At 39.1% G+C, this 25,739-nt stretch overlaps 1 protein-coding gene across 4 annotated transcripts in view; it reads right to left on the reverse strand.

The window, feature by feature from the left end:
- LOC120525664 (T-lymphoma invasion and metastasis-inducing protein 2-like) overlaps window positions 1–25,739 on the reverse strand; it is a 314,032-nt gene that overhangs the window by 139,565 nt on the left and 148,728 nt on the right. For 3 of the 4 annotated variants that reach the window (XM_039748157.1, XM_039748156.1, XM_039748155.1), the window contains exons 3-4: window positions 16,174–16,285; window positions 9,073–10,269 (exon numbers count right to left, since the gene is read on the reverse strand). In XM_039748157.1, the coding sequence (XP_039604091.1) occupies window positions 9,073–10,263 (1,191 nt within the window). In that variant the 5' untranslated portion in view covers window positions 10,264–10,269; window positions 16,174–16,285. The remainder of the gene's footprint in view (window positions 1–9,072; window positions 10,270–16,173; window positions 16,286–25,739) is intronic. The other variant, XM_039748158.1, reaches the window with a different exon arrangement.

The following is a 25,739-nucleotide window of genomic DNA, read 5'->3' on the forward strand; positions in this document are numbered from 1 at the left end:
ACGAGCTTGTATGCATGCTTGACAACGTCGGGCATGCTCCTAATGAGACGATGATGGTGTCTTGTGGCATTTCCTCCCAGATCTGTATGAGGGCATCCCTGAGCTGTTGTACAGTCTGAGGAGCAACCTGGGCGCCTAATGGACCGAAACATAATGTCCCACAGATGTTCTATTGGGTTTAAGTCAGGGGATCGTGAAGGCCATTCAATTGTTTCAATTCCTTCATCCTCCAGGTACTGCCTGCATACTCTTGCCACATGAGGCCGGGCATTGTTGTGCATTAGGAGGAAACCAGGACCTACTGCACCAGCGTAGGGTCTGACAATGGGTCCAAGGATTTCATCCTGATACCTAATGGCAGTCAAGGTGTCTTTGTCTAGCTTGTAGAGGTCTGTGAGTCGCTCCATGGATATGCCTCCAGACCATCACTGACCCACCACCAAACTGGTCATGCTAATGATGTTACAGGCAGCATAATATTCTCCATGGCTTCTGCAGACCCTTCAACGTCTGTCACATGTGCTCAGGGTGAACCTGCTCTCATCTGTGAAAAACAGAACACAGGGTGCCATTGGTGGACCTGACAATTCTGGTATTCTATGGTAAATGCCGATCGAGCTCCACTGCGCTGGGTTGTGAGCACAGGGCCCACTAGAGGACGTTGGGCCCTCAGACCACCCTCAAGAAGTCTGTTTCTGATTGTTTGGTCAGAGACATTCACACCAGTGGCCTGCTGGAGGTCATTTTGTAGAGCTCTGGAAATGCTCATCCTGTTTGTCCTTGTCCAAAGGAGCAGATACCAGTCCTGCTGATGGGTTAAGGACCTTCTATGGTCCTGTCCAGCTCTCCTAGACTAACTGCCTGTCTCCTGGAATCTCCTCCATGCCCTTGAGACAGTGCTGGGAGACACTGCAAACCTTCTGGCAATGGCACACATTGATGTGCCATCCTGGAGAAGTTGGATTTCCTGTGCAACCTCTGTAGGGTCCAGGTTTCGCCTCATGCTACCAGTAGTTACACTGACCATAGCGAAATGCAAAACTAGTGAAAAAAACAGTCAGAAAAGATGAGGAGGGAAAAATGTCAGTGGCTTCCACCTGTTAAACCATTGCTGTTTTGGGGGTCATCTTATTGTTGCCCCTCTAGTGCACCTGTTGTTAATTCCATTAACAGCAAAGCAGCTGAAACTGATTAACAACCCCCTGTGCTACTTAACTGACCAGATTAATATCCCAGAAGTTTCATTGACTTGATGCTATACTCTGATTAAAAAGTGTTCCTTTAATTTTTTTGAGCAGTATATATATATTATATATATATGTGTCTATATGTGTGTGTATAGCTTTGGTCACTGAGTGCAAGGGAAAAAAATAAAATGTAGTCTATAAGCTATTAAACAGTAAAACATTAACGTTTTAAGAAGTAAAGAGATACACTGAGCACCAGTGGAGTGGTTTCGGGTAAGCTACATTTTAAAGCCGGTATAACATAACATAACAGGTAAGTAGTACTAATAGCAGCTAAAATGTATATGGATCATCTCTTGGTAGTTGATCCCTTTTGAAAGGCGCTACACGACGGCTGGGGTATAGAAATTACATTTTCTATGTGAACGTCCAAATTTCTGCTTGTGGTAATGTGCCTTACCGGCATTACCAGCAATTAAAAGAAAATCATTTTTGTGTCTTCTGCAGTGTTAAGAGAGAAAGGCTTTGGTTGGAGATAAAAGGAAAAAAGGTTTAAAGAAAGGAAACTTGCCTTTTACTTTAATATAGTGCAGAGAGAGGTCTTCGCTGACGATATGAGCGTCGCGGTGGGTCTCGTGTAGACTGGAGAGACGGCGCTGCCATTAACTGTCCGGGATGGCACTGTCGGTCCTCCACTCCTGTGTGTGTCTTCATAATCCGACCTAATGACCTCATAATCGTATACGTGTAAAAGAAAGTGCAAAGCGCCTTAATATTAGTTTGCCGTGGTCTAGAAATGGGATCCCGTGTTTACAGTTGTCTGGGCTATAGCTCATGGGAAGGGTGAAAAAAAATTAGAAGTGTTTACTTTCACTTAAGGCAGAAGCGCAGTCAGCGTCTCAAAGGCCGGCACAGCTACGCACGCGCCGACTGCCTGACTTTTGTAGTATTTATGCAGTGCAGGAAACGCCACTTACTGCAGACACGTTCACGTGAGCAAAACTCTCTGCGCTCTTTAGAGGTCTTGCTTTCTCTGCGTACTGCGTTGATAGTCAGTTCACGTGAGCCGCTCGGAGTACATGCATCGAAGCTTCTGAGCTGTGCCTGTGCTATCTCGTCCGATCTCGCGATGTCCACGGCGTCATTTAATGTAAGACCCGGCACTTTAAAGTTTCTCGCTACAGCAATTTTAACTCCGTTACAAAGTGATCCAAAGTCTCGTTTATACCTCGTGTCTTCTCATTAAATTGTATCTCGCGAATAAAGTATTTGGCGTTTTTCTTCAGTGCTGTTTGGGGGCTCTTCCTTCTTTTCTACGTACTGCGGTCATAGTCAGATCACGTGATTACGTGGGAGACGTGATGATGTCACACGCAGCTCTGCCCCCCCACGGCCATCGGGCTAACTTCCATTATAGTATATGGAGAAAAATAGGTTCCAGTTATGACCATTACGCATAGAATTTCGAAATGAAACCTGCCCAAGTTTTGTAAGTAAGCTGTAAGGAATGAGCCTGCCAAATTTCAGCCTTCTACCTACACGGGACCGGAGAATTAGTGATGAGTGAGTGAGTGAGTGAGTGAGTGAGTGAGTGAGTGAGTGAGGGCTTTGCCTTTTATTAGTATAGATGGATTAAATTCATTTTTTTCCTCAGAATACTACACACAACACCCCATAATGACAACGTGAAAAAAGTTTACTTGAGGTTTTTGCAAATTTATTAAAAATAAAAAAACTGAGAAATCAAATGTACATAAGTATTCACAGCCTTTGCTCAATACTTTGTCAATGCACCTTTAGCAGCAATTACAGCCTTACAGTCTTTTTGAATATGATGCCACAAGCTTGGCACGCCTATCCTTTGCAGCACCTCTCAAGCTCCATCAGGTTGGATGGGAAGCGTCCGTGCACAGCCATTTAAGATCTCTCCAGAAATGTTCAATCATATTCAAGTCTGGGCTGTGGCTGGGCCACTCAAGGACATTCACAGAGTTGTCACTCCTTTGATATCTTGGCTGTGTGCTTAGGGTCGTTGTCCTGCTGAAAGATGAACCGTCGCCCCAGACAGAGGTCAAGAGCGCTCTGGAGCAGGTTTTCATCCAGGATGTCTCTGTACATTGCTGCAGTCATCTTTCCCTTTATCCTGACTAGTCTCCCAGTTCCTGCCGCTGAAAAACATCCCCACAGCATGATGCTGTCACCACCATGCTTCACTGTAGGGATGGTATTGGCCTGGTGATGAGCGGTGCCTGGTTTCCTCCAAACGTGACGCCTGGCATTCACACCAATGAGTTCAATCTGTGTCTCATCAGACCAGAGAATTTTGTTTCTCATGGTCTGAGAGTCCTTCAGGTGCCTTTTGGTAGACTGCCTTTAACTAATGAGTGTCTTCCGTCTGGCCACTCTGCCATACAGGCCTGGCTGGTGGATTGCTGCAGATATGGTTGTCCTCCTGGAAGGTTCTCCTCTCTCCACAGTGGGCCTCTGGAGCTCTGACAGAGTGACCATCGGGTTCTTGGTCACCTCCCTGACTAAGGCCCTTCTCCCCCGATTGCTCAGTTTAGATGGCGGCCAGCTCTAGGAAGAGTCCTGGTGGTTTCAACTTCTTCCACTTAATGGATGATGGAGGCCACTATGCTCATTGGGACCTTCAAAGCAGCAGAAATTTTTCTGAAACCTTCCCCAGATGTGTGCCTCGAGACAATCCTGTCTCGGAGGTCTACAGACAATTCCTTTGACTTCATGCTTGGTCTGTGCTCTGACATGAACTGTCAACTGTGGGACCTTATATAGACAGGTGTGTGCCTTTCCAAATCATGTCCAATCAACTGAATTTACCACAAGTGGACTCCAATTAAGCTGCAGAAACATCTCAAGGATGATCAGGGAAAACAGGATGCACCTGAGCTCAATTTTGAGCTTCATGGCAAAGGCTGTGAATACTTATGTACATGTGATTTCTCATTTTTTTTTATTTTTAATAAATTTGTAAAAATCTCAAGTAAACTTTTTTGATGTTTTCATTATGGGTTGTTGTGTGTAGAATTCTGAGGAAAAAAATGAATTTAATCCATTTTGGAATAAGGCTGTAACAACAAAATGTGGAAAAAGTGATACGCTGTGAATACTTTCCGGATGCACTGTGTGTATATATATATATATATATATATATATATATATATATATATATATATATATATATATATATATATATATATATATATATATATATATATATATATATATATATATATATATATATATATATGTATATCTATATCTATATATATATATATATATATATATATATATATATACATACACACACACACACTATATATATATCTATATAAAAGGCAAAGCCCTCACTGACTGACTGACTGACTCATCACTAATTCTCCAACTTTCCGTGTAGGTAGAAGGCTGAAATTTGGCAGGCTCATTCCTTACAGCTTACTTACAAAAGTTAAGCAGGTTTCATTTTTAAATTCTATGCGTAACGGTCATAACAGTCGACAACGTCCGCCATGTTAAACTTTCTTATTTGTGAAATATATGAAATATTTATCACGAAATTTGGTAGGCGGCTTACCTGCGCTAACCGTAACGGATGTACATACTTATTTCGGTGGTATGATGCCACTGTCGGCCACCATATTGAAATTTCCAGCGGTCTTTGTTACTTATGGGCCCATCTTCAAGAAATTTGGTACGCGGGTTCCCAACGCTAACTGAATCCTACTTACGTACATATATGCGTCCATAGCCTGCAGCTCAGTCGCCGTGTGAGGCGGTGTTGGGTCCCCCATCCCAACACCTCCCACACTGTTGGCTGCCTGCCTATATAAGGCCATCCATCGCTCCGGTCTCTTCATTCCCTTCCTTGCTTCGCCACGGGATTCACGTCTTCCTGCTGATAACTACAGCCTTTTTATTTAATCCACGGCTTCTCCACTGTTTTATTGTTCGTTTATTACGATTATAGTTATTGTGTAGGTAGTTTAGACTTACTTTACATTGTTCAGGTACCCATTTCCTTTATCGTTCCAACCATACCCCCATTAACATGTCTATCGAGGTGTTCATTATAATTCTCAGATGCCATTTTCTGCTTAAACTTTGCAGGAGAGGATGCAGACTAGCATGTGGGAATGTAATTCTGATGTGTTTTTCCCACCTATAGAATGCTCAATGTAATTATCACTTCTAGCTTCAAGATTGTGAACCCAAGGTCTATTCATATGAAGTCTCAAAGTTGACAGTGTCTTCAAGATCCATGCATAAAGCCAACATATAACAAGTCTGTATTTTTCTAGGAAATGAAGGCACAAACTTCATGTAGTAAACCAGTTTCAATGGAGTACTTATCACCTTTGATTCTATGGAGGAGCATAAAGCATGCTAGCCATGTAAGCTGTTCTGTAAACCAACTGTATTGCTGGCTATTTTTATGTCTCCTCAGAAGAGCTAAGAAATGGAAGCAAAGCAAACATTCATTTTCAACTGTGCTACTTTCAGGGAAAGCAAAGAGGTTTGGCACAAAACATTGGAAGCAGGGGCAGAAAAATCCAGCAATGTCAAGCTGTCAGTTTTAGGTATTTCCTAATATATGCTTGGGGAATACTGATTACTCTTTTTCACATTTTAAAAAATTACCTTTCTTTTTGAATGACATTTTTTCTAATTATTTTTCAAGAAAAATTAAGCCTCTGAGCACCTCATAAATGTGCCATTTAAATAAACGCCACATAGAAGTTATATTAATAACTTTAAAAAAAGGTTTATTATTTTTACCATTTTGTGTGTGTGTGTGTGTAATTTTAAGTAAGTTTTGTACTGGTTATAAGTTACTTTCAGGTTTTATATACCTTTAAATTTGGTCAGTAAGACGGATGGCAAGGAAGCTAGAATTGTAACCATAAGCACCTTGACTTGCATGAATTTGTATGTTAAGGGGCTATAAAAATAAAGTTATTATTATTATTAAAGGTAGTCCCCAAGTTACGGACATCTGACCTGCGACTTACGAACAGGGCCGCAGCTGCAACGCATGTGCCTCAGTAACTGCTGCTCCGTCATCTTTGGCCTGGGGACGCTGCAAGCGGTGGCTGGACGGAGGCTGGAGGGGGGCGATTTCACTGCTCGCACAGTGTAGTGTCCCTCAGGTGGCTCCCAGCAGCAAGCGGTGACCTGTGGTCCATAGTGTGTGCAGAACGGAGGCTTGATGGGGCATTTAGCTGCCTGCCCACCACGCCGCGCAGCTAAAGCTCCTGCCTGGACGCAGGCTGGATGGAGTGGAGGGGAGTTTAACTGCCTGCCCACCACACATGGCTGCCCCGTTCGTTCTCGGTGGGCGGCTGTTAATGCTGCAACCGGTAACCCAGTTGTGGCTGAATGAGGACCATTGAGGGTGAACAGGGCGGTGGGGGGTAGCATTGTATTGTGCCTTGGGTGACTGCCTGTTGAATGGGGCAGTGGTGGGAGATTCACTATCCATCTTTGGCTGCACCATGTTCGTTCTCGGTGGGCAGACACTTCAGGCAGCATACTGTAGTGGTGTGGTGGGTGGGTGGTGAACCGCCCCTCATCGCCCCCATTCAGTCTCAATCGGAAGCCTGCTTGTATTGTTACGCACATAGCAAGAAGTTGTCTCTTGTCAGTACATCAGACGTGTTGACGACGGGTGCCTTCCTGCTGTGATAGCGTGTACTGTAAAGCGCTGTGCAGAAGAGCCCATCTTAACCTTTTGTCTTCACCCTTAAGAATGTCTCTGAAACACAAATCTGATACAAGTGCTGGTGATACAGTAAAGAAGATAAGAACCATCACCATTGAAAATAAAGTAGAAATAATAAAAAGGTTAGAGAGAGGTGAAACTCCATCATTCATTGGCAGAGCACTTGGTTACAGTCGGCCAACAATAGCATTTATTAAAATAATGTACCTCTTCCGAAATACATGCAAATTCAACTTAAGTACAAACCTACAGTCCCTATCTCGTATGTAACCTGGGGATTGCCTGTTTTATTATTATTAAGGTCACAGGTCCACATCAAGCTAACTGAAATCTACCTCTCAAAAAATATTATATAAAAGATTTATAAATAAATGTTTGTAAACAAAAAAAATATTATATGTTAAAAAAATAAAGATATGAGCTATATCGATTAAAGTACAATTTTAATTAATGCTACAAATTATTATAAAGTAGTAAACCAATAAAATTTAACTTCTGATTTCTGTAGCAAAAAAGGATTTTGATTTCAGATCATTGTTATGCAGACAGGAAACCAATGTAGTCTAGCCAGCTGAGGGGTTAGATGAACATGTCTGGTATATTTTAGAGAGATTATGATGAATTATTAAGCAGCATTAAATCTTACTGTGAATTCAAGGAAGGCCTGATGTGCTTAATGTGAATTAAACTGAAAGTCACTCTACCTTCTTGCTTACTCATGTGATGTGGCTGAGATTCCACTACAACTTTACATTCTAACTTCTCTGAATCAGTCTGTAGTACTCTTTCTAATAAAGTTCTGTGCACCTTCATGTACAGATGGTGGGCATTCTTTGGCATGTGGGATGGTGGTAGTGTTACATTTAATTTCACATGGCAAACGGCTTCATTCTATTCCACTTTACTTGGTGTAGCCAAAAAGCTGTCAAGTTATCACTTCCACTCTGGCAGTCCTTAAAAAGCTGAAAAATTAAATTTGGATTTGCCAGGCCTCCAAAGGTGCCAGGAATTAAATTCCCTGTAGTGTGAAATCTGTTCCTGACACTCTCCCTGGGAATGGTTGTAATTGGGGGTGGGGGGGCATAGTCACTTTATTTGAATTATATCAAAACAGTTGATGTAGACTCAGTCAGCAAACACTTCAAGATAATTGCATTCATTGACATTTTGAGTATTTTTTGTAATAATTTTCAGACACTGTACTGCAATACATTATCTGGCAGTGTCAAGCAACAGCACATTAAATTCCAAGAACAACACAATCAATTGGTATCTATCTGTAAACTAAATACCATTCGTTTTCTATCTCTTTCTTACCCCTCTTACTCCAATTCAGGGTAATGAATAGCCAAAGGATATGACAGAAAATTCCAAGCACATGAAGTCAAAGAAAATCAGCAAGGGATTTGTGGTGGTGAGGCGAGATTAGCGACATTATTCATCACTTCATATTCAAAATGCCCATGACTTTCAACAAGGATAGGAGAGGATAGATGATGCAGACATCCTAGGGAAGTATCTTCAACAACTCTTACATAAAACAAGACTCTCTGTAAATGCAGCAATAATAAATTCACCATCACCACTTTTGGAAATGTAACTGTAAAGTTTCATTCAACTTACAGTATCAGAGTATCTGTTTTGCTGCTGCCCTTAACAATGGGATTAGACTGGATGGTGAGCAAGTTTGTAAGTAATAATTGCAATGTCAGAAGTAATTTCAGGATATAACAAAAACAAAATATGGCGGCCACTACCTGACACTTTGTGGTATTTGTACAGCTATATACAGTATATGTGCAAAACACTGAAGTTACCAATAGAAAGGCAGTGAAATATTGGGCATTTACATGGCCGCATTCTACATCACTGGTAAGACAGAATTTACCGTTCTTACTAGAAGATTACAAAAATCAGAACACATCAAAATTCTAAATATGACTATCCACAAGATTTAATCTGATCAGCATGTGTCACAAAATACAGTATAATGCTAATGCTTCCAAGTTAATCAGAGTAAGTAAATAAACAGCACAAAATTGGCAAACTTCTAGAGTTATTTTGAGGAACATATTAATATGTAAAAATTCAAAAGTTCTTGAAACACTAAAATAAAAAAAATAAAAAAATAAAAAATACACGACTAACCTGCAGCTTCCTTTTCTTGCGTGTCAAGCTTCCAGTCCAGTCACTAATACGTCGCATTCGACTTTTCAGAGTATCCTTTTTGGTGATGCCCTCCTGAATGGGCCTAGATTTCCGGCAAGGAAGAGTGAATGAAGAGTATGGTTTCAGAGTGGCAGATTCAATGTCAAAGGCAATGTCAGTGTCTGACACAAATGAAGTGCGACTGCCACTAACTGGCACATTGAGGTATTCTATCGAAAGTCCATTCTCAGTTGCAAAGGCTGGTGTGAGGTTTGTTTCCCTGTATAGATCCTGGAGAGAAATTGGAGATACTCTCTGATTGAAAACATTTTGACTGCTGTGCAACACACTTTCTCCTGTACCTGTGTCAGCAGTCCTAATGGCTGGATATATCCTGTCGGCTTCATTAATTTCCACTGTGTTACCCCATGGCGAGTCATACCAGGAGCTATCAGAGCTTAATGAGCTTCCCTTACTAGTCCGTACTCCAGAATCTCCGACTGTGAGACTACTGACATTGTCATAAGATGTCCGACAATGTCGTCTTACTATATCTGGTTTGCTAGGAGTCAATTCCATGGTGGGACTGTATTTCAATAATTTTACTGGTCCATTAGAGTCATCAATGGGAAACCTGTTGTTGTTGTTGTTGCCACTAGTAAATTCCACCCTTAGACTGCCATCAAATTTTCCCAGTGTTTTAATAAGCACCTTTGGGCTGCTTTTATCCTCAGTACTTTCAGATGCTGAAGTCTCGTAAGTTGAATGACCATTTCTGATATACCCATTGCACTCATCTGACACATCACAAGGAACATAGCAAAAGTTGTTCTCAGTCTGAAGCACAACATTATTACTGGTGTCACAACTTCCTGGGGAGTTTGCGTGATGTTTCCCATTGGGGGTGCTCTTATTACTCTTTGCCCCACAGTCACAGTGGCGGGCAGAGTATGGTTGGCTGTTTTTGTGTTGAGAAATACATCCTCTGGTCAAGGCCCGTGCCTTATAACCTGAACTGTTGCTGCTACTGCAGTTGCTATTACTGTTTCCCCAGCCATGTGAAGAGCGCGACTGTTCAATTTTGGCATGGATGCTTCGAAGCCTCAAGGAACAGGGTTTCTGCTTGGTAGAAAAAAAGAGAGCATGGCTTTTGGAAGGCTGTGGGCTATACTGGCTTTCCGAGTTTCCCATTTTAATCTAAAAATAAAAAAAGACAACAAAGAACAATATATATTTATTAAGATTGTAACTGACAATTAAAAAAAATCAGCATTTTAAAAAAAAGCAATGTATAAATTAAGTATTTTATCCTTACATATGAATTCAACTTATATGAAAGAGGGAAAGAAATTATGTTAAGATTAAAACTAGAGCTGCTTCTGTTGACATAAATATTATGAAAAAAGCCTAGTTTTAAGAATTGGTATAAAAATGTAATTTCAGCACTACTGCCTCAAACCTTAGAAATCCTGCATTCAAATCCTCTCTTGATTGCTCATTTGCAAAGTCTGTACCTTCTTTTGATGTTTAAGTGGTTTTGTCTCCTAGCAGTCAGGTTTTCTTCTCATGTCATTTGACCTGTCCTGCATAAGTGTGCCCTATAATCCTACCAGCACCCTTTTCATTGTTTAGTCATGCGCTATACTGAATCTTCTTTTATAGGTCCCAGTTCTCTGGGACCCTGAATTGGATTGCATGGATTTAGAAATAGCCAGATATACTGTATAAACAAGTCTACTGATGTACCAATCGATCACTCATCAATCTAACTTGGCCAGTTTTCACTACAAAAGACTCACCTGATAATCAGTAAATTGGCCGATCACAAAAAAAAATTATCGGCATCTTTTTTTTTTTTTTACAAACTTTATGGTATAGATTCAATAAGGTGCTGGAAACATTCCTCAGGGATCTGTCAGCTACACATCCATGATGCCCATTCCACCACATCCCAAAGGTGCTCTATTGGATTGAGATTTGAGTACAGTGAACTCACTATTATGTTCAAGAAACCAGTTTGAGATGATTTGAGCTTTGTGACATGGTGCATTATTTATTCTGCTAGAAGTAACCATCAAAAGATGGGTTCACTGTGGTCATAAAGTGATGGATGGCAACAATACTCAGGTAGACTGTGGCAGTTAAGTGATGCTCAGTTGGTACTAAGAGGCCCAAAGTGTGCCAAGAAAATATCCCCCACACCACTACACCACCATCAGTCTGAGCTCTTGATACAAGGCAGGATGGATCCATGCTTTCATGTTGTTGATGCCAAATTCTGATCCTACTATCCATCTAAATGTTGCAGCAGAAATCAAGACTCATCAGACCAGGCAATGTTTTTCCAATCTTCTACTGTCTAATTCTGGTGAGCCTGTGTTAATTGTATCCTCAGTTGCCTGTTCTTAGCTGACAGGAGTGACACCTGGTGTGGTCTCCTGCTGCTGTAAGCCCATCTGCTTCAGGGTTTGACGTTGTGTGCTTTCAGAGATGCTCTTCTGCATACTTCAGTTGTAATGAGTGGTTATTTGAGTCACTGTTGTCATTCTCTCAGCTCAGCTCAATCTGGCCATTCTCCTCTGACATCTGGCATCAAGGGGACAGTTTCACCAAGATAATTGACACTCACTGGATATTTTCCCTTTATCAGACCATTTTCTGTAAACCCTAGAGATGGTTGTATGTAAAAGTCTCAGTAGATCAACAGTTTCTGAAATATTAAGACAAGCCCGTCTGACACCAACAACCATTCCATATTCAAAGTCATTTAAATCACCTTTCTTTCCCATTCTGATATTTGGTTTGAACTTAGGCAGGTCATCTTGACAATGTCCACACGTGCCTAAATGCTGCCATGTGATTGGCTGATTAGATATTTGTGTTAATAAGCAGTTGAACCTAATAAAGCGGCCAGTGAGTGTATTTTATTAGTTAAAAAATAATTTTAAAGGAATTTTATTTATTTTAGTATTTTTTTTGGTCACTAAATAACAAGCCTACAGAATTTCAGTTTGCTAATAAACAGATAACACCTGTGGTCTACAGTTTAATTCTAAAAATACCAAAGTTACCATGTTAATATAGTACACAAGGCTTCTCCGCATCTGGCTATGCAGGAGCTTATTGTAAACATTTTTCAAAGAGATAACGAGAGAAAAAAAATCAGTAGCATCAGCCGATCCAGTAACATGAATTAGTGATTGGTATCTGAAGTGAGCACATCTCTAGAATACACAAAGATGAGGCCAGTATGAATAGAGAGAGAGGGGGAAAAAAGTCTATACAGATTTCAAAGAAATTAAAACCCCTAGGGTCCATAGTGCTTAGAAAAATGCAAAGTGGAAGTCTGTCTTGGGGTGGACATAGATTTTTCCCCATCATAGCCCAAGTTGCATACTCCCAAGTATTTTTTCAAATCAGCACAAAATTGTGAGAAATCTTTCAAGGGGATAATGAATACTGAACGAGGGCTTAGCTACATTTAGCCTTCAGTAAAGGCAGAGATACAGAAAAATAATAAGAGTATTTTTCAAAATATTAATTTGCATAGGTTGCATTAGTCTCAGCCAAAGTCTTGTCTCACGAAAGACGGTTCAAAGGCCACACAACCTTTTGTATCACATAGTGTGTACCCCCAAAGGGCTCACAGTACAAATGTGTGAGAGTACAACAGTTCAAAATTGTGAGAGGTCTATCAAATTCCAAATGTCATAGAAAGGTGAGAAAAATCATATACAGTAGTGTACCACACGGCCCAAGACCAACTGGTTGTCTAGCGTTACCTGTGCAAAGGAGATGAAGGCAAGCCTAAAGTAGCTGAATGAACAGGACAGATCATTACTTCATACAGAACTGTTTTGTATTTTGTTTTCAGATATTTAATTTTATTCTATATGTCATGTTTTGATATTCTATGTTCTTTATGTTTTGATATTTCTTTTTAATTTATGTTTTATTGTTCAGCACTTTGTAACTTCTGTCTGTGATAGGCGCAATATAAATACATTTTTACTTTAGTTTTCCTGTACTTATGACTGCACACCAAGGAATTTCAAAGTCTCACAACAAAGTTGCTGTGAAGAGCAGTATTGAAGAACTACAACAATTAATCTTGTGTCCATCCAAAATACGGTATTTTATAAATGTGAGAGGGGAGAAAAAACACTTGATATCTATTCTGTACATGCTATGACTGGCACAAAGAATAAGAGTGTACTGTCCAAATCACCGTGTCCACTGAAGATGTGCAAAAGGGTAATTCATTCCTTTATTACAGGCGTACAAACCTCCTCAACACTCCAGTAAGAAAGATAAAGGTGTAGTTTAAGTGAGTTCATGTCAGGGTAAGTTTATTTCTACACATACAGTCATGTGAAAATGTAAGTGCATTCCATAGAAATTGTTAACTGTTTTGAACAGGCAAACACTGCACCTTCATGCAAACAGTGCCTATTCACAAAAGGTGATATACAGTACATGAATAAATGACACAAAAATTGACGATGACGATCTAAATTAAAAATGCAGATTAACATGTGAAAAAAAAAAAAGTAAATCATTACATTTCCCATCACTTCAAATTCAAAAAAGTATTTTGTTCTTTGCTATTGACGTGTGTGGTGTCATCAAGCCAAGATCAAAAGAGCTCTCTTAGGCCATCAGAAAGAAGGTTGTGGATGCCTAGGAGTCTAGCAAGGGATTTACAAAGGGCACAGGATTTAAAAAGATCTCCAAATAATGTAAAATCAATTATTCCACTGGAAAACGTAGATTTCAAACAGCTGCAAATCTGTCCAGGACTGGCTGGCCCTGCAAATTCAGCCCAAGAGATGACCATTTGATACTTTTAAGAAGTCTCCGAGAACCCAAAAATTTCATTACAGGATTATGCTGGAAACTATTGCAAATGTTGGTGTCGAAGTAGATGCATCCACAATCACAAACAGATTACACATATTTGACCTACATGCAAGGTGTGCCAGGAAAAAGCCTCTTCTAGCAAAAAAGTACATTAACGGAAGACAAGTTCTTCAAATGAGCTGGTATTAACCTCTTCCAATTTGTACTTTAAGTACCTGCAGTGCTCAAATTTTCACGGGGACCCACATCGCCCAACCCCAATCACCCCCATCAAAAAAAAAATCCTCAGCACACATCAAATGATTGTGAATCACCATAAACAGTACTGCAATGAGTTTGGATCCACTTCAAACTCTCAGCAAGACTATAATTTGCCATAACACATAGGCAAAGACCAGGTCTTCTGAAATAATGGGCTATGGACACATGAATCAAAGATAGAATTGTTACGACACAGTAACATTGGATATGTCTGGAGCAAATAAAAGCCAGCATTTCAGGAGAAGAACCTTATACAAACTGAGATACAAGGTAGTGGAAATCATATAGTTTGGGGTTGCTTTCCCCCTCCAGGCCTGGGAAGCCTGAAGTCATTGAGTCAACTGTTGAATTGTGCATCATATCAAAGTGTTCTTGAGGAGGACAATTTGAGGACATCTGCCCAAAAGTTGAACTGAACTGAACTGGAAGTAGACCCTACATGTACGAAAACACACAAACATCTTGCAACTGATGGAATTTTAGATGGAAAACTGAACAAAACTTTCATTAAATCAATGTCAGAGGCCGGTGGGCAGTTATGCAAAACATCTACAAGAACTTCTTTTTGTTAAAGGCGACAACACCAGCTTCTGAAGGTGTGCTTACCTTTTTCCCCATGCAGACAATTATATCTACTCATATTTTTGTTGAATGCAAGCTTTTCTTGTATTTGTATTCAGTATATTACCTTAATCTGTAGACACTGTTTGCATTAACACCTACTGTACCTGTTCAAATGTTAAAAAAGTCAACAACTTCCATATTCATTTTTTACTTGACTGTTTTCCGAGATAGTTTAGTAAAGTGGGAGTGGTACAACAATTGCTACTGCTTCCTTGCAGATTTATGGATCAAGCTCCTAGTGCAAGTATGGCAATTACTTTTGTGAAATCTTCAATTTCTCGCTTTGTCTACAGGTTTTTTTTTTTTTTTTTAAAGATTACTTCAAGCACCTCCTAGAAGCATTCTGATTATGCAGGTGTGTGTACTGTAAGGTAATGTAGGCATGGTTTCTCAAGCTTTATGTTCTTGCGGCCCAGTTTACCCTTCTCAAGTTTATTCAAGATCCACATGTAGGGCGGTGGGGATCATGGTGAAGTGAGCATGTATGTCAGATTGATGCCCCCTGATGAAACAAGCATGAACGCCAAACCTGGGGAAAGTTGGTTTTAGAAACTAGAGCAAGCTCAGATAGAAGGGAATAAATTTCACATAGCTCTATTGATTGCGTAGGGAACACACGGCAGCCCACTTGCGCACGCAATGATGGCAGCCTGCAACCCATCATCAGCAGCACCACAACCCAGTGCTTCAGAACACTGCTGTAAGGAACTGGGGTCTCTTATATAGTTGGCTCCTGCCATGATAGGATCTTGTCACACTAAAATTGAAACTTCTTAAAATGGATAAATGGATGGAGGAGTAAAGGACACCCTATAAAGGTTACTGCTACATTATTTACCAAAGCAGAAATCAACAAATTTTTTAACACAGTGCAGACCATAACAGAGAACAATGATAGTTTAATGCCTTTGGTGACACACACTTATCACCGTTTGCCAGTATTCAGCAACTAGCTTATTGATGTTAATTGATCGTCATAGGCAAAAACAGAGAAGATTGGAACAACGAATTGAGGATAATCAGTCTATCATAAAATCTGAAAGTGAATGAACAACTATACCCATGTGACATGTGATGGGGCAGCACAAACTACAGACACATATGCTGGACAAGGACAAGCAGTTATTACGGTGATCAATGAGAAAATAATAAAAAGCATATATCTGTACCACTACAAAATGCTGAAAATAGCAATGAATACATGGAACATTCAAAATGCTTGTGTGCTTCTTAAGTAAAAGAACTAGGAAGCAGATCATGAGGAGTGCTTGAAAATGTTAGAAAATTGATTTTTTTTTTTTTTTTATAAATATACATGCCATCTTAATAAATACAACACATAAATAACTCACTCACCTATTAAACCTTTGTTAACTTGGTTACAAATGAATTGCCTTCTAATGTGCATGGTGTGCAGGCCTACCTACACTTTACCTCCCTGCAACCAAAGTAGCAACCAGGAACACATCTGAAAGAGAAGAACAGAAAAAGCTTTTCAATATACTTTCAGATCCATCAGTTATGTGGTAGTCAATGACATCATACTAAATGCCTGCTATCAAAATATGGAGCAACTGATTTGGGAAAGTTTTTAAAAGCAATTTCACTTGACCCTAATTTATTTTTAATCTAGTATTTTAAGAAAATTCCAATGAGTACATATGATGCCAAGTCCGACCACTGCCAACTGCCCTGTCTACTGTGGTTTCAGAGCTCACAACTGCTTTTGAACTTTTCCCTTATTGAGCTAGCATTCAAACTGCTGCTCCTAACTAGAACAAACAAAAAAACAACACATTTCCTAATTGTTTAGATGTCACAAATAATTTTTCATCTGGTTTGTGAAAATGTTTTAAAAACTGGGGGTTGGAGGCAACTGCTATGAAAAATAAGATTGTATTGACAGAAAATGTGCCATAAGAAATCATAATAAATATTATCAAAGAAATGCCTAAATAAATTGAAGCCCTGCACTTGAGAAGTATGGTGGTATAAACTGCTGCTTCTCAATTCCACATTCCTAAGCTTCAAATCCCAGCCAGACCACAGCCTTTATGGAGTTTGTGGGTTCTCTTATTATCTCAAAACATGACAGGTTAACTGGCAAATATAAATTGCTGCACTATGAATGGGTATCCCAAACAAAATGGCTCTGGTCTTACAGCAAACTCTGCTAGGTATGATGCTGTCCTAATGACACTGGACTGGATTAAGGGAACCTGGGAATAAAGGACTGTTTTGAAAAGTTATTACATTTAATAAATCTTTATTTTATTTATTTATGTATTTTATTTATGTATTTATTACACAAATCAGAGATCAGTCCAGTTCCACTGTATCCCAAAGTCTTAGCAATTAAAATAACTGTTTATGTTAACAAGTTATTTGGATATACATAACAATATCAATGGTTTTCTACCACATAAAAAAATAAATATAAACCAGCGAATCTACAAAATTCAGTTAAGCTAATGATCACAAGGACGATTTTCAATCTCCCACTCTTTTCAAAGAAAAACAGAATTGCCAGCAGCAAATACTGTGGCTTGCTTGTCACGTTGAACCTGCTCTTTCTCGTACGTGACAATACAGATAACAGAGAAACATTGTGCCTTCAATTCTTCTTTAACAATAATTCCTAATATAATAATAATCTACAATAATAATAATACACAAGTATTTATTTATTTTTTCCCCAGCACAATTTTTACAGGCCTGGCAGAGACTGTTACACAGGAAATGTAGCAGATCTGGATCTCATTAACTTGCCTTCAATTACAAGGAAAATGAAGCCCAATATTGTATTAACTATAGTTACAGACACACAGCAATGCGAACAGGCTCTCCATTTGTTAAGAAAGAACAATCACTTTGTAATAGGCAGTAAGAAAAACAAAAAGGCATACTGAAAAACAAACTGAGCAACAGAATATAAAATAAAAACAGGTTTAAGTAGATCCTGGTGATCAGGAGCAAGTCAAAAGAACCTTACTGATTTTGACTGAATTTGTAATGGCATGACATTTTTATGATTGTACCTTATAGACTAAGGGTACTTTTCCAGTAAGCATAACTTGTAAATGAAGAATGTTAGAGAACAATAGTCTCTCACCATTGAAAAATGTTAAGATTTATCAGTCTCTTAAGGAAATAAATTTTGTAAGTCTCTATCCTCCCTTAATAGCCTCAGCCTTTTTCAGGGACAAATCAACTTCTACTGAGAAAACAACAAAGATATCTCTTTACTTATGGAAAAGACAGGATGAGGTCTGCTCCAACTTCTATTAAATGCCCTTTTACTATGACTTATAGAGAATCCCCCAACCACTGTATTTAAATCTACTGGCCTGCACTATGAGGTACACTATTTGTAACCTTTGTTTTATTACCCTTTAGTTCGACAACTAACATGGAGTTGTGAATGTCCTAAAAGGGATCTCCGAGTGCATCTTTACACAACAAAGATCTCTAAAATGTAATTATTTTGTTTTTTCAAAAACAGGACAAAATCAATTCCAAATGTGTTGCAAAGCCTTACAATGGCTATTTGCAAAGCTTCCAGAGATTTTCAAGACAGTTGCTTATAACCTAGCATCCTATCCACACACTCCTTGATTGTCAATTCTGAGAAGATGAAGATTATGAAGAGGTCAGTAATAAACACAAATGAACCTTGCGTTACAATGAGGGAGACATGGTAGCAATCAATATGCTTCTCCTATAAAAGCACTAAAAAATGTGACTAAATATTTCCCACAGCTCCAGTGAATAATAATAATATATAACAACCCATGACTGTCACAGCAGAGCTTACAAAATCAAGTATAGAAGCTTTCTTTCAGTGATAGTTAGAGAACCACCACACGTTTTTATAGAAACTACAGAAATCCCTCCTGTTCAATTTCACTGTGAATTCAAATGTTACTTTCATAGTGACATCCCTTTGAACTACTATATTCTCTAGAAAGGGAACGTCTAGTCAAATAAATAGGCACAGCTCACAATGGCAGCCAACAAGTACTTATTGTCACTGCAACATTGTCTGTTATGAATATCAGAAAAAACATTCATTTGAAAGATCATAAGAATGGACTATTGCTTCCATCAAACCTATGCCAGTTATAAACTGATTCTAAAAAGCATCTGAAGTACAGTTGTCACAAATTTTGTAAAATAAAGTTGAGCATTTTTCCAGGCAAACTAACAATCGCACTAGGGCCTCACTATTCATCCGCTAACAGAAACCTGTTACCATTCACATTATTTGCACAAAGGCAGGTGTTTCAATATCTACTTTAACATTCTCATGCCTCACCTGGTGCAGACTAGTCCACTCTTGGACTCAAATCTACTGTACAAACACACATTGATCAGCTCAGCACAAAAGTAAGAAAAAAAGGTGGGGTGCAGAAAGATTGCTGTACTTGGGGAAGCTACTGTCACACTTGATCAGTGAACTACTGCCTTCAGTAGCTTACCTCATAGCTTTTGTTAAAAGTTGAATTATACCAGTCATTCTGGGATAAGGCAAAACGCTTGCTGATCCTGTGAGGGCAAAAGTCAGCAAGCATCATTTGCCTAAAAAGTTCTAATAGTAATTATAATCAAGGGGTCTTCAACTCATTTCCTGGAGGAACACAGTGGCTGCAGATTTTCATGCTACCCATTTTCTTAATAAGTAGCCAACTGATGTTGCTAAAGTAACATTCTTTACTAACTTCATCTTAATTGATTTAGTTCTTAAGATTTCAAACCCTCAATTGCTTATTTTTCCTTAATCAGTAGGTGTTGTTAACTGGATGCTATTAAAGGGAAAAATAAGCAATTTAAGTTTAAGAATCTTAAAAACCAGGTCAATTAAATCCAATGAAATAAATACATTAAACCAGCAACAGTAAATTGCTACTTTTTAAGAAAGGGGCAGGGGCCACTGCTTTAACCAGGTATGAGACCCAAGGCCTCTGGTGACCAGATTACTGCCAGAAAAGACAGGCTTGCTCAAAATGGAAAATACTCTGCATTCTCATATTTATAGATGTCCTGTTCAGTTTCAAATGCCGTATGTACAGTAGAAATTGTGCTACATTTCCCCAAAACCTCCAGGACTAAGTGTTATCGATTTCTCATTCAGTATTATTTTTTAATTTAATTTTAATTCGAAATGAATTGCTCCGTTTTCTTTGTAACAAGGAAACACACATCAGTGTAAAAATTTCAAGGAACTGTTAGGAAAGTGAGGTAAAACATCATTACTTTCTTCACACATGCTTAGTATAATAGTGAAAGTTGATACCAAATGCAATAAACATTTTTCAAAGAAAGTGCCCAAGTATAAAATATTCCAGTTAAAACTATTAGCATTTTCAATTGAAGTTTTTTGGGAGGAAATTTCTTTAACACCAAACTCAGCTGTAAGTTAGATTGATGGTTTTAAATTGTCCTACCTCAGATAATAAAGAAAAAAATCATCTTAAGGAACATTTCATTTAATTGTCCAGTACATGTCATTTATAATTCTCTTTTAACACCAACCTGTTGTCTTTTTAGGATCATCTCTGGGTTAACAGAAATTACCAAAAGAAGACAATGAATATGAGTAAAATTTATTTGTGAATATGTGAAGGTCTTGAATTTCAGTACAGGACATTACTCTATAATAATAATGTGTAAAGAATGACCAATATGTCCCTTGTTAAAATCAGAATGAAAAAAAGGCTTGCCAATATGACTGAAAGAACCACACACAAGTTTACTTCTTGGCTCGCTATGCTAACTGGCAAAAAACCAAATAAATAAATAAATAAATAATGAGATCTTGGATTCTTAGGTTTCCTTTTGTGTGGCTTGCTCCTGGTCCCCCTGTCCACTGTGCCAGCACTGCACAACATAACTGAGTCTACCCACTGGAAAAAGTGCTATGTAAGAAAAAACTGACCTGAATTCATTGCCTGGATCTTACTACATTAAGTGTTCCAGGAAATTGACAAAATGGAAAGAGCTTCATTCAAACAATAAACAAAAACTTCTTTACAGATAAGCAACCCTAAGTTTCCTTAAAGCTGAATCTCTGTGCAGTTCTCACAAGAATACAAAAGACTGCTGAACAAAAAAACGAGAGGACATTTGTGACATAAACAATATAAAATTCAATGGAAATTTTAAACTTCAAGCATGCTACCATATTGCATTAAGCCATATTGGAGCAATTGCTAAAATGTTAAATGACACAAACAGCACAAGCCATACAGAGGGAGAAAAAAATGCCACCTGAGGAGAAGCCAGCCATGCTACCCTAGGGCTTAGGAGTGTCTGACCTCTAATAAAGGTAAAGTGTCAGGCCAGAAGACAGGAGGAAATGCAGGGTGGTGTCTCTGTAATTGAGTAGGCAAATGTGGGTTGACTAAAGACCCAATGCTTTAACGGCAAAAGTATACAGTACACAGGTTTAAGATATCCCAGGCACCACTAGATGAAGTACTAGCCGGATGTCTCAGAAACAAAAGTAGGGTTGCCTCATGTCTCGAAAATTACCCAGGTATAGGGTTCAAAACATCTTCACTGTCTTGAAAGTCTGTAGAGAAAGCACAGCGGTTACGAGGAAACAAGGCAGGGATTAATAAAAAGGGAGAGGGAAACTTGAATTGTTAACAGTGGACAAGCCAATCCAATCTAACAGACAGGGTATAGTCAAGCCAAACAGGCAACATGTTTGTCATTTTGATCCATATATTTTGTAATTTCTGTATATCCCTTCATTGTGCTTATTCATTGATAATGGTACTTTACTTTGGCATCCTGTGTTGGGAGTGCTGTTATGAAAGTGCCCCTTGTGATTATATCAAGCAAGTATTTCTTTTCTTCCAAAAGGCAAGGTGAAAAATAGATGGACAAGAATTTTACTGAATTAAAAAACTGAAATTCCAACACAACCCAGGTCTGTAATTTTGAATTAGTGGCAGATGTACAAACAAACTTGATTTCGAATGTGAGAATGGCAGATCAGTTGCATTTGCCAGGAGGATGCTGATCTATCCAGGAAACACAACATATCCCACAATTATTTTAAGGCTGCGTTTTAAAAAGTCCCCCAGTGGGTTCTGAAGTATCCACTAATGTATAATTCAGTACAATGAGGTCCGTGGGGTGTCGAGGCTTTCAAGAACCATTTTGCTAACAAGCTGTTGCTGTCCAAAGACATCAACAAACAAAGACAGTGCTAAAATTATTGCGCAGAATAACTTAAAGAACATGAACTTTTGATAAGAGTAGTTTCATAAGTGTGGCAATTGCAAAATGTGTTAATTGGTGGGTGTTTAATGAAGTTGCATTAGACGCGAATCCAAAAAAAAAATACACCCGTAGCAGCTTGTTCTACGCCAACTCAAGACTCAATAGAGAAGAGGCTGTTAGTGTTCCTACATGTCTAATTGCAGGTCAGTACTGAGTTGGAGTCTGCAAGACTCATTAGACTTGTTTTAGGAGGTAGGCTGTCTCTGTTGTAATGTTGAGATGGGCAACTGAATTCTGAAAAGGCAATCACTTCAATGGTTTGCTCCACTGCCAAAAATATACACGAGGGGTAAGCCACCACTCTCACACTAAGCTGGTTTACAAGCCTTTTATCTGGTTTAATCAATATGTTTTTTACATATCACAAAGAAACACTGTCCTGTAAGCCTTGTCAAGTCTAAACTATGACAAAGGCTCTTCATGTGCTTGTTTTCAAGTAGAATGTAGCAAAGAGAATGTCTTTTTAGTTTTGCTAAAAGTGGACTTCTGGACAACCTCCCCACCTCCATCACAGCTCAAAACATGTCTAAAAAGTATGCTAACAGGTCAATGCAAGACAAACATACAAACCACCACTGTACAAGCAAAATGTACTGACATACTAATTCCTTTACATGCTAGAACTGAACCATGAGGTGATACCAGTGTCAAAACAGGAATCAGAACACCTGGGACATTATACTTATATTTTAGGTTAGCAGGAAACTGATCTCTTGTGTGATTACAAAATCTCCTACTGCTATCAAAAGTATCCATCCACTTGGAAGGGAAAACCGCTAGAAGGGACTCTCAATCTTGTACTTAAACATTTGTGCTGTGTGGCTCTGCACATCACGCAATCTCCCTTCCCAGCTTCACTGCTACCTTTACACATCATTGACCTGGTTTAGTTGCAATTGCGTGGAAAGTTAAAGCTGAAAAGGGTATACACAACTTCAACTAGCTGCTAGGGATATGAATAATTAAAAGACTCAGTTACAAGAATGGTAATAAAAAGGTGTATATGCATTTAACAACAATACAGGAAAATATTTAAATACAACTATTTAAATATTATTTAAATACATATTACTACTATGTCCTTCAACATACTGACACTCCTGACAATCAGACAGGAAAGCCATACACATTCTCTAGGCAAATGGTTTACATACAGTATACAAGTATACTATTATTATTTTACTTTTGGCCAGTTACAGGCAGGTTAAGTAACTCTGGGTCATACGGTGAATCACTGGAAGGAATTTAAACCCTAAGTTTACCGGTTAAGTCCAGTGCCTTCGCCTCTACAGCATACTTCCTTCTGTGATGATGCATGCTCCCTCTTCACATTAGTGAGCCTCTCAAACCCAACACCGTTGATAGTTATGACCAAATGAGCTGACAGACAGGGACAAACATACATGGAGCAAGGGGATGGTATAAAAAGCGTTCCTTGCTTTTATTAAAAAGAATCAAAAATAACACAAAAACAGTGTCCACAGTGCAGTGCTCAAAAACGTCCATAAATAAATAACCCATAAAAACAAGTAAATAGCTGGGGATACAAACACAATAAATAAATCCATTAAAAACAGAGGTTAAAAATGCAGTCACTAGATCCTTCAGATCCCAGCCCACCTCCTTCATCATCTCCCTGGCTCACCCATAACTCGTGCAGCCAGCAGAGACTCAGCAGCCACGAAGTTCATTCCATGATCCCCATCTTGGCTGCCTCCTCACAGCCCAGCCAGACCACACGAGGTCGGAACTCCTCCCATCATCCTTCACACACCTGCACTCGTACCTCGGATCCCTGGGTAGGTCAACCCCTAGAGTGCCATAACCTACACTCCGCGGGGCCCCCGTTTGTGCTGCCTTTCCCCTCTAGGTGGCTGGATTATCCTCACCGAGACTGCTCTTCAGTCGCATTTTAACCTCAGTTCTTTTTCTCATTCCTTTCCATCTCTCCCTTTCTCACACTTGCGCTTCTCCTTATACAATGTATATGTGAGGATGTGGCACAGGTGTGGTGATTAGCAGCTCCTGGCATCAATTATGGACATAGACAATTCCTCACCTGTGCATTAAGTGCAGAAACGCCTGCACCCAGGAACCACACCAGCCACACAAGTGCAGTAGATTACTTATTTGAAAAGGCAATGAGCCACGAACCTCGCCTTACCACACCTTCCAACTGGCAAAAAAGCAATTTATATGCCGACAAAAACTCACCACATGGCATTTTTTCCAAGAGCCTTGAAGCTGAAATACAGGAATAAAAACACACAAGGCTTCAGACTAAGGCATCCCTTCACATTCAAACAAAACCACCTTGTCCACATGCACATCAGAAGCATTTTCAATGGAATCGTAGAGCTAAAAGGCAAAATGTAAAAAAAGTGTGGTTTCTTCTCGGTGTAGATTTTGTAGCTTTAATACATATTTAGATTTACAACACATTTACTTTTGAAAACTTCAGGTATTTAGCTACTTAATGACATATATAAGTATGAGGTTTTAAATTGATTAATCAAACACTGTCACACAAAAAAAAACATTCTTTGAACCATTACAAGTATTCAAATTTACAGAGCAGAAGACCAAACCTGCCATGTATTTATAGCAAAAAAACAAAATAAAGCATAAAGAAATCAAAGTGCTTCCAGACAAAGCAGCTGTCATTTATGGTATAATTTCAAAGGAGCTAGTACTTGAAAATGGAACACCTGTACTCCCTGTACTCAACACAAATGGGATTTCAAAACAAACAGGAAGATAAGCTCCGCCAAAGGGGGCTTTCTTTCATCTCTCCAGCATCCAACACTCCTCAACTGACATTTGTACTTTCAGAAAAAAGACTGAACTTGCCAAACTCACTACTAGCCTGATTGGTCTGCATACCCACTTTTTAGCATAATGCTGCTTGGCGTCAAAAGCCAGACTGCCTATGAGCCAGGATGTATCTCTGTTTTAAGTCACTCCTTCCAAAGCTACAGTTTTTTTTCCTCACTGGTGAAATGCAGTGATGCAGGCTCGATCAAGTGGGCCTCATGAAATGATTAGCCTAGACAGACTACTATAATGCCTCAGAGACACTGGGGAATGTGCTATGACTAGGCTCTTGTTTGACCCTGCATACCACAATCACCACAAGAACTCTGGAGAAAAGATGTGTGCACTCCAGCTCCAAGAGTGGTAAGGTTTTACCAAGAGGAAAGGCTGTGAAATGTAGTATTGTAAAAACTTGCTATACAAACAGAAAAGTAAAAACTGATGGCCTATTTTCACAACCGTTGTTAAAAATACTTTCACTGTGTTCCATATTTAGGATAAAAAAATGCCACACACACACTCACCCTATATCATGTTGGAAGAGATTTCATTAAGTATAAGCTTGAGAGCTGACCCTATAGGAGCCACAGGAGCAATTACATTATTGTGCATCTTGGCAACTTGATGCACAGCACGTATAAACTCTGGTCATTGCCATTAAGCATCTGCAAGAAGCAATAATTAAAAACAATTGTTTATTTTCAAGGGAGTTGAAGTTGTTGTTAATTTGAGACCAAAAAGAGTAGTCAATTAACTGCTTTTTCTTTTTACTTTCCCGACACATGTGATGTGACAATCAATATTACAGTTTTATGTAG

This window comes from Polypterus senegalus, chromosome 3 (assembly GCF_016835505.1).
Source record: "Polypterus senegalus isolate Bchr_013 chromosome 3, ASM1683550v1, whole genome shotgun sequence".
Classification (NCBI taxonomy): Eukaryota; Metazoa; Chordata; class Cladistia; order Polypteriformes; family Polypteridae; genus Polypterus; species Polypterus senegalus.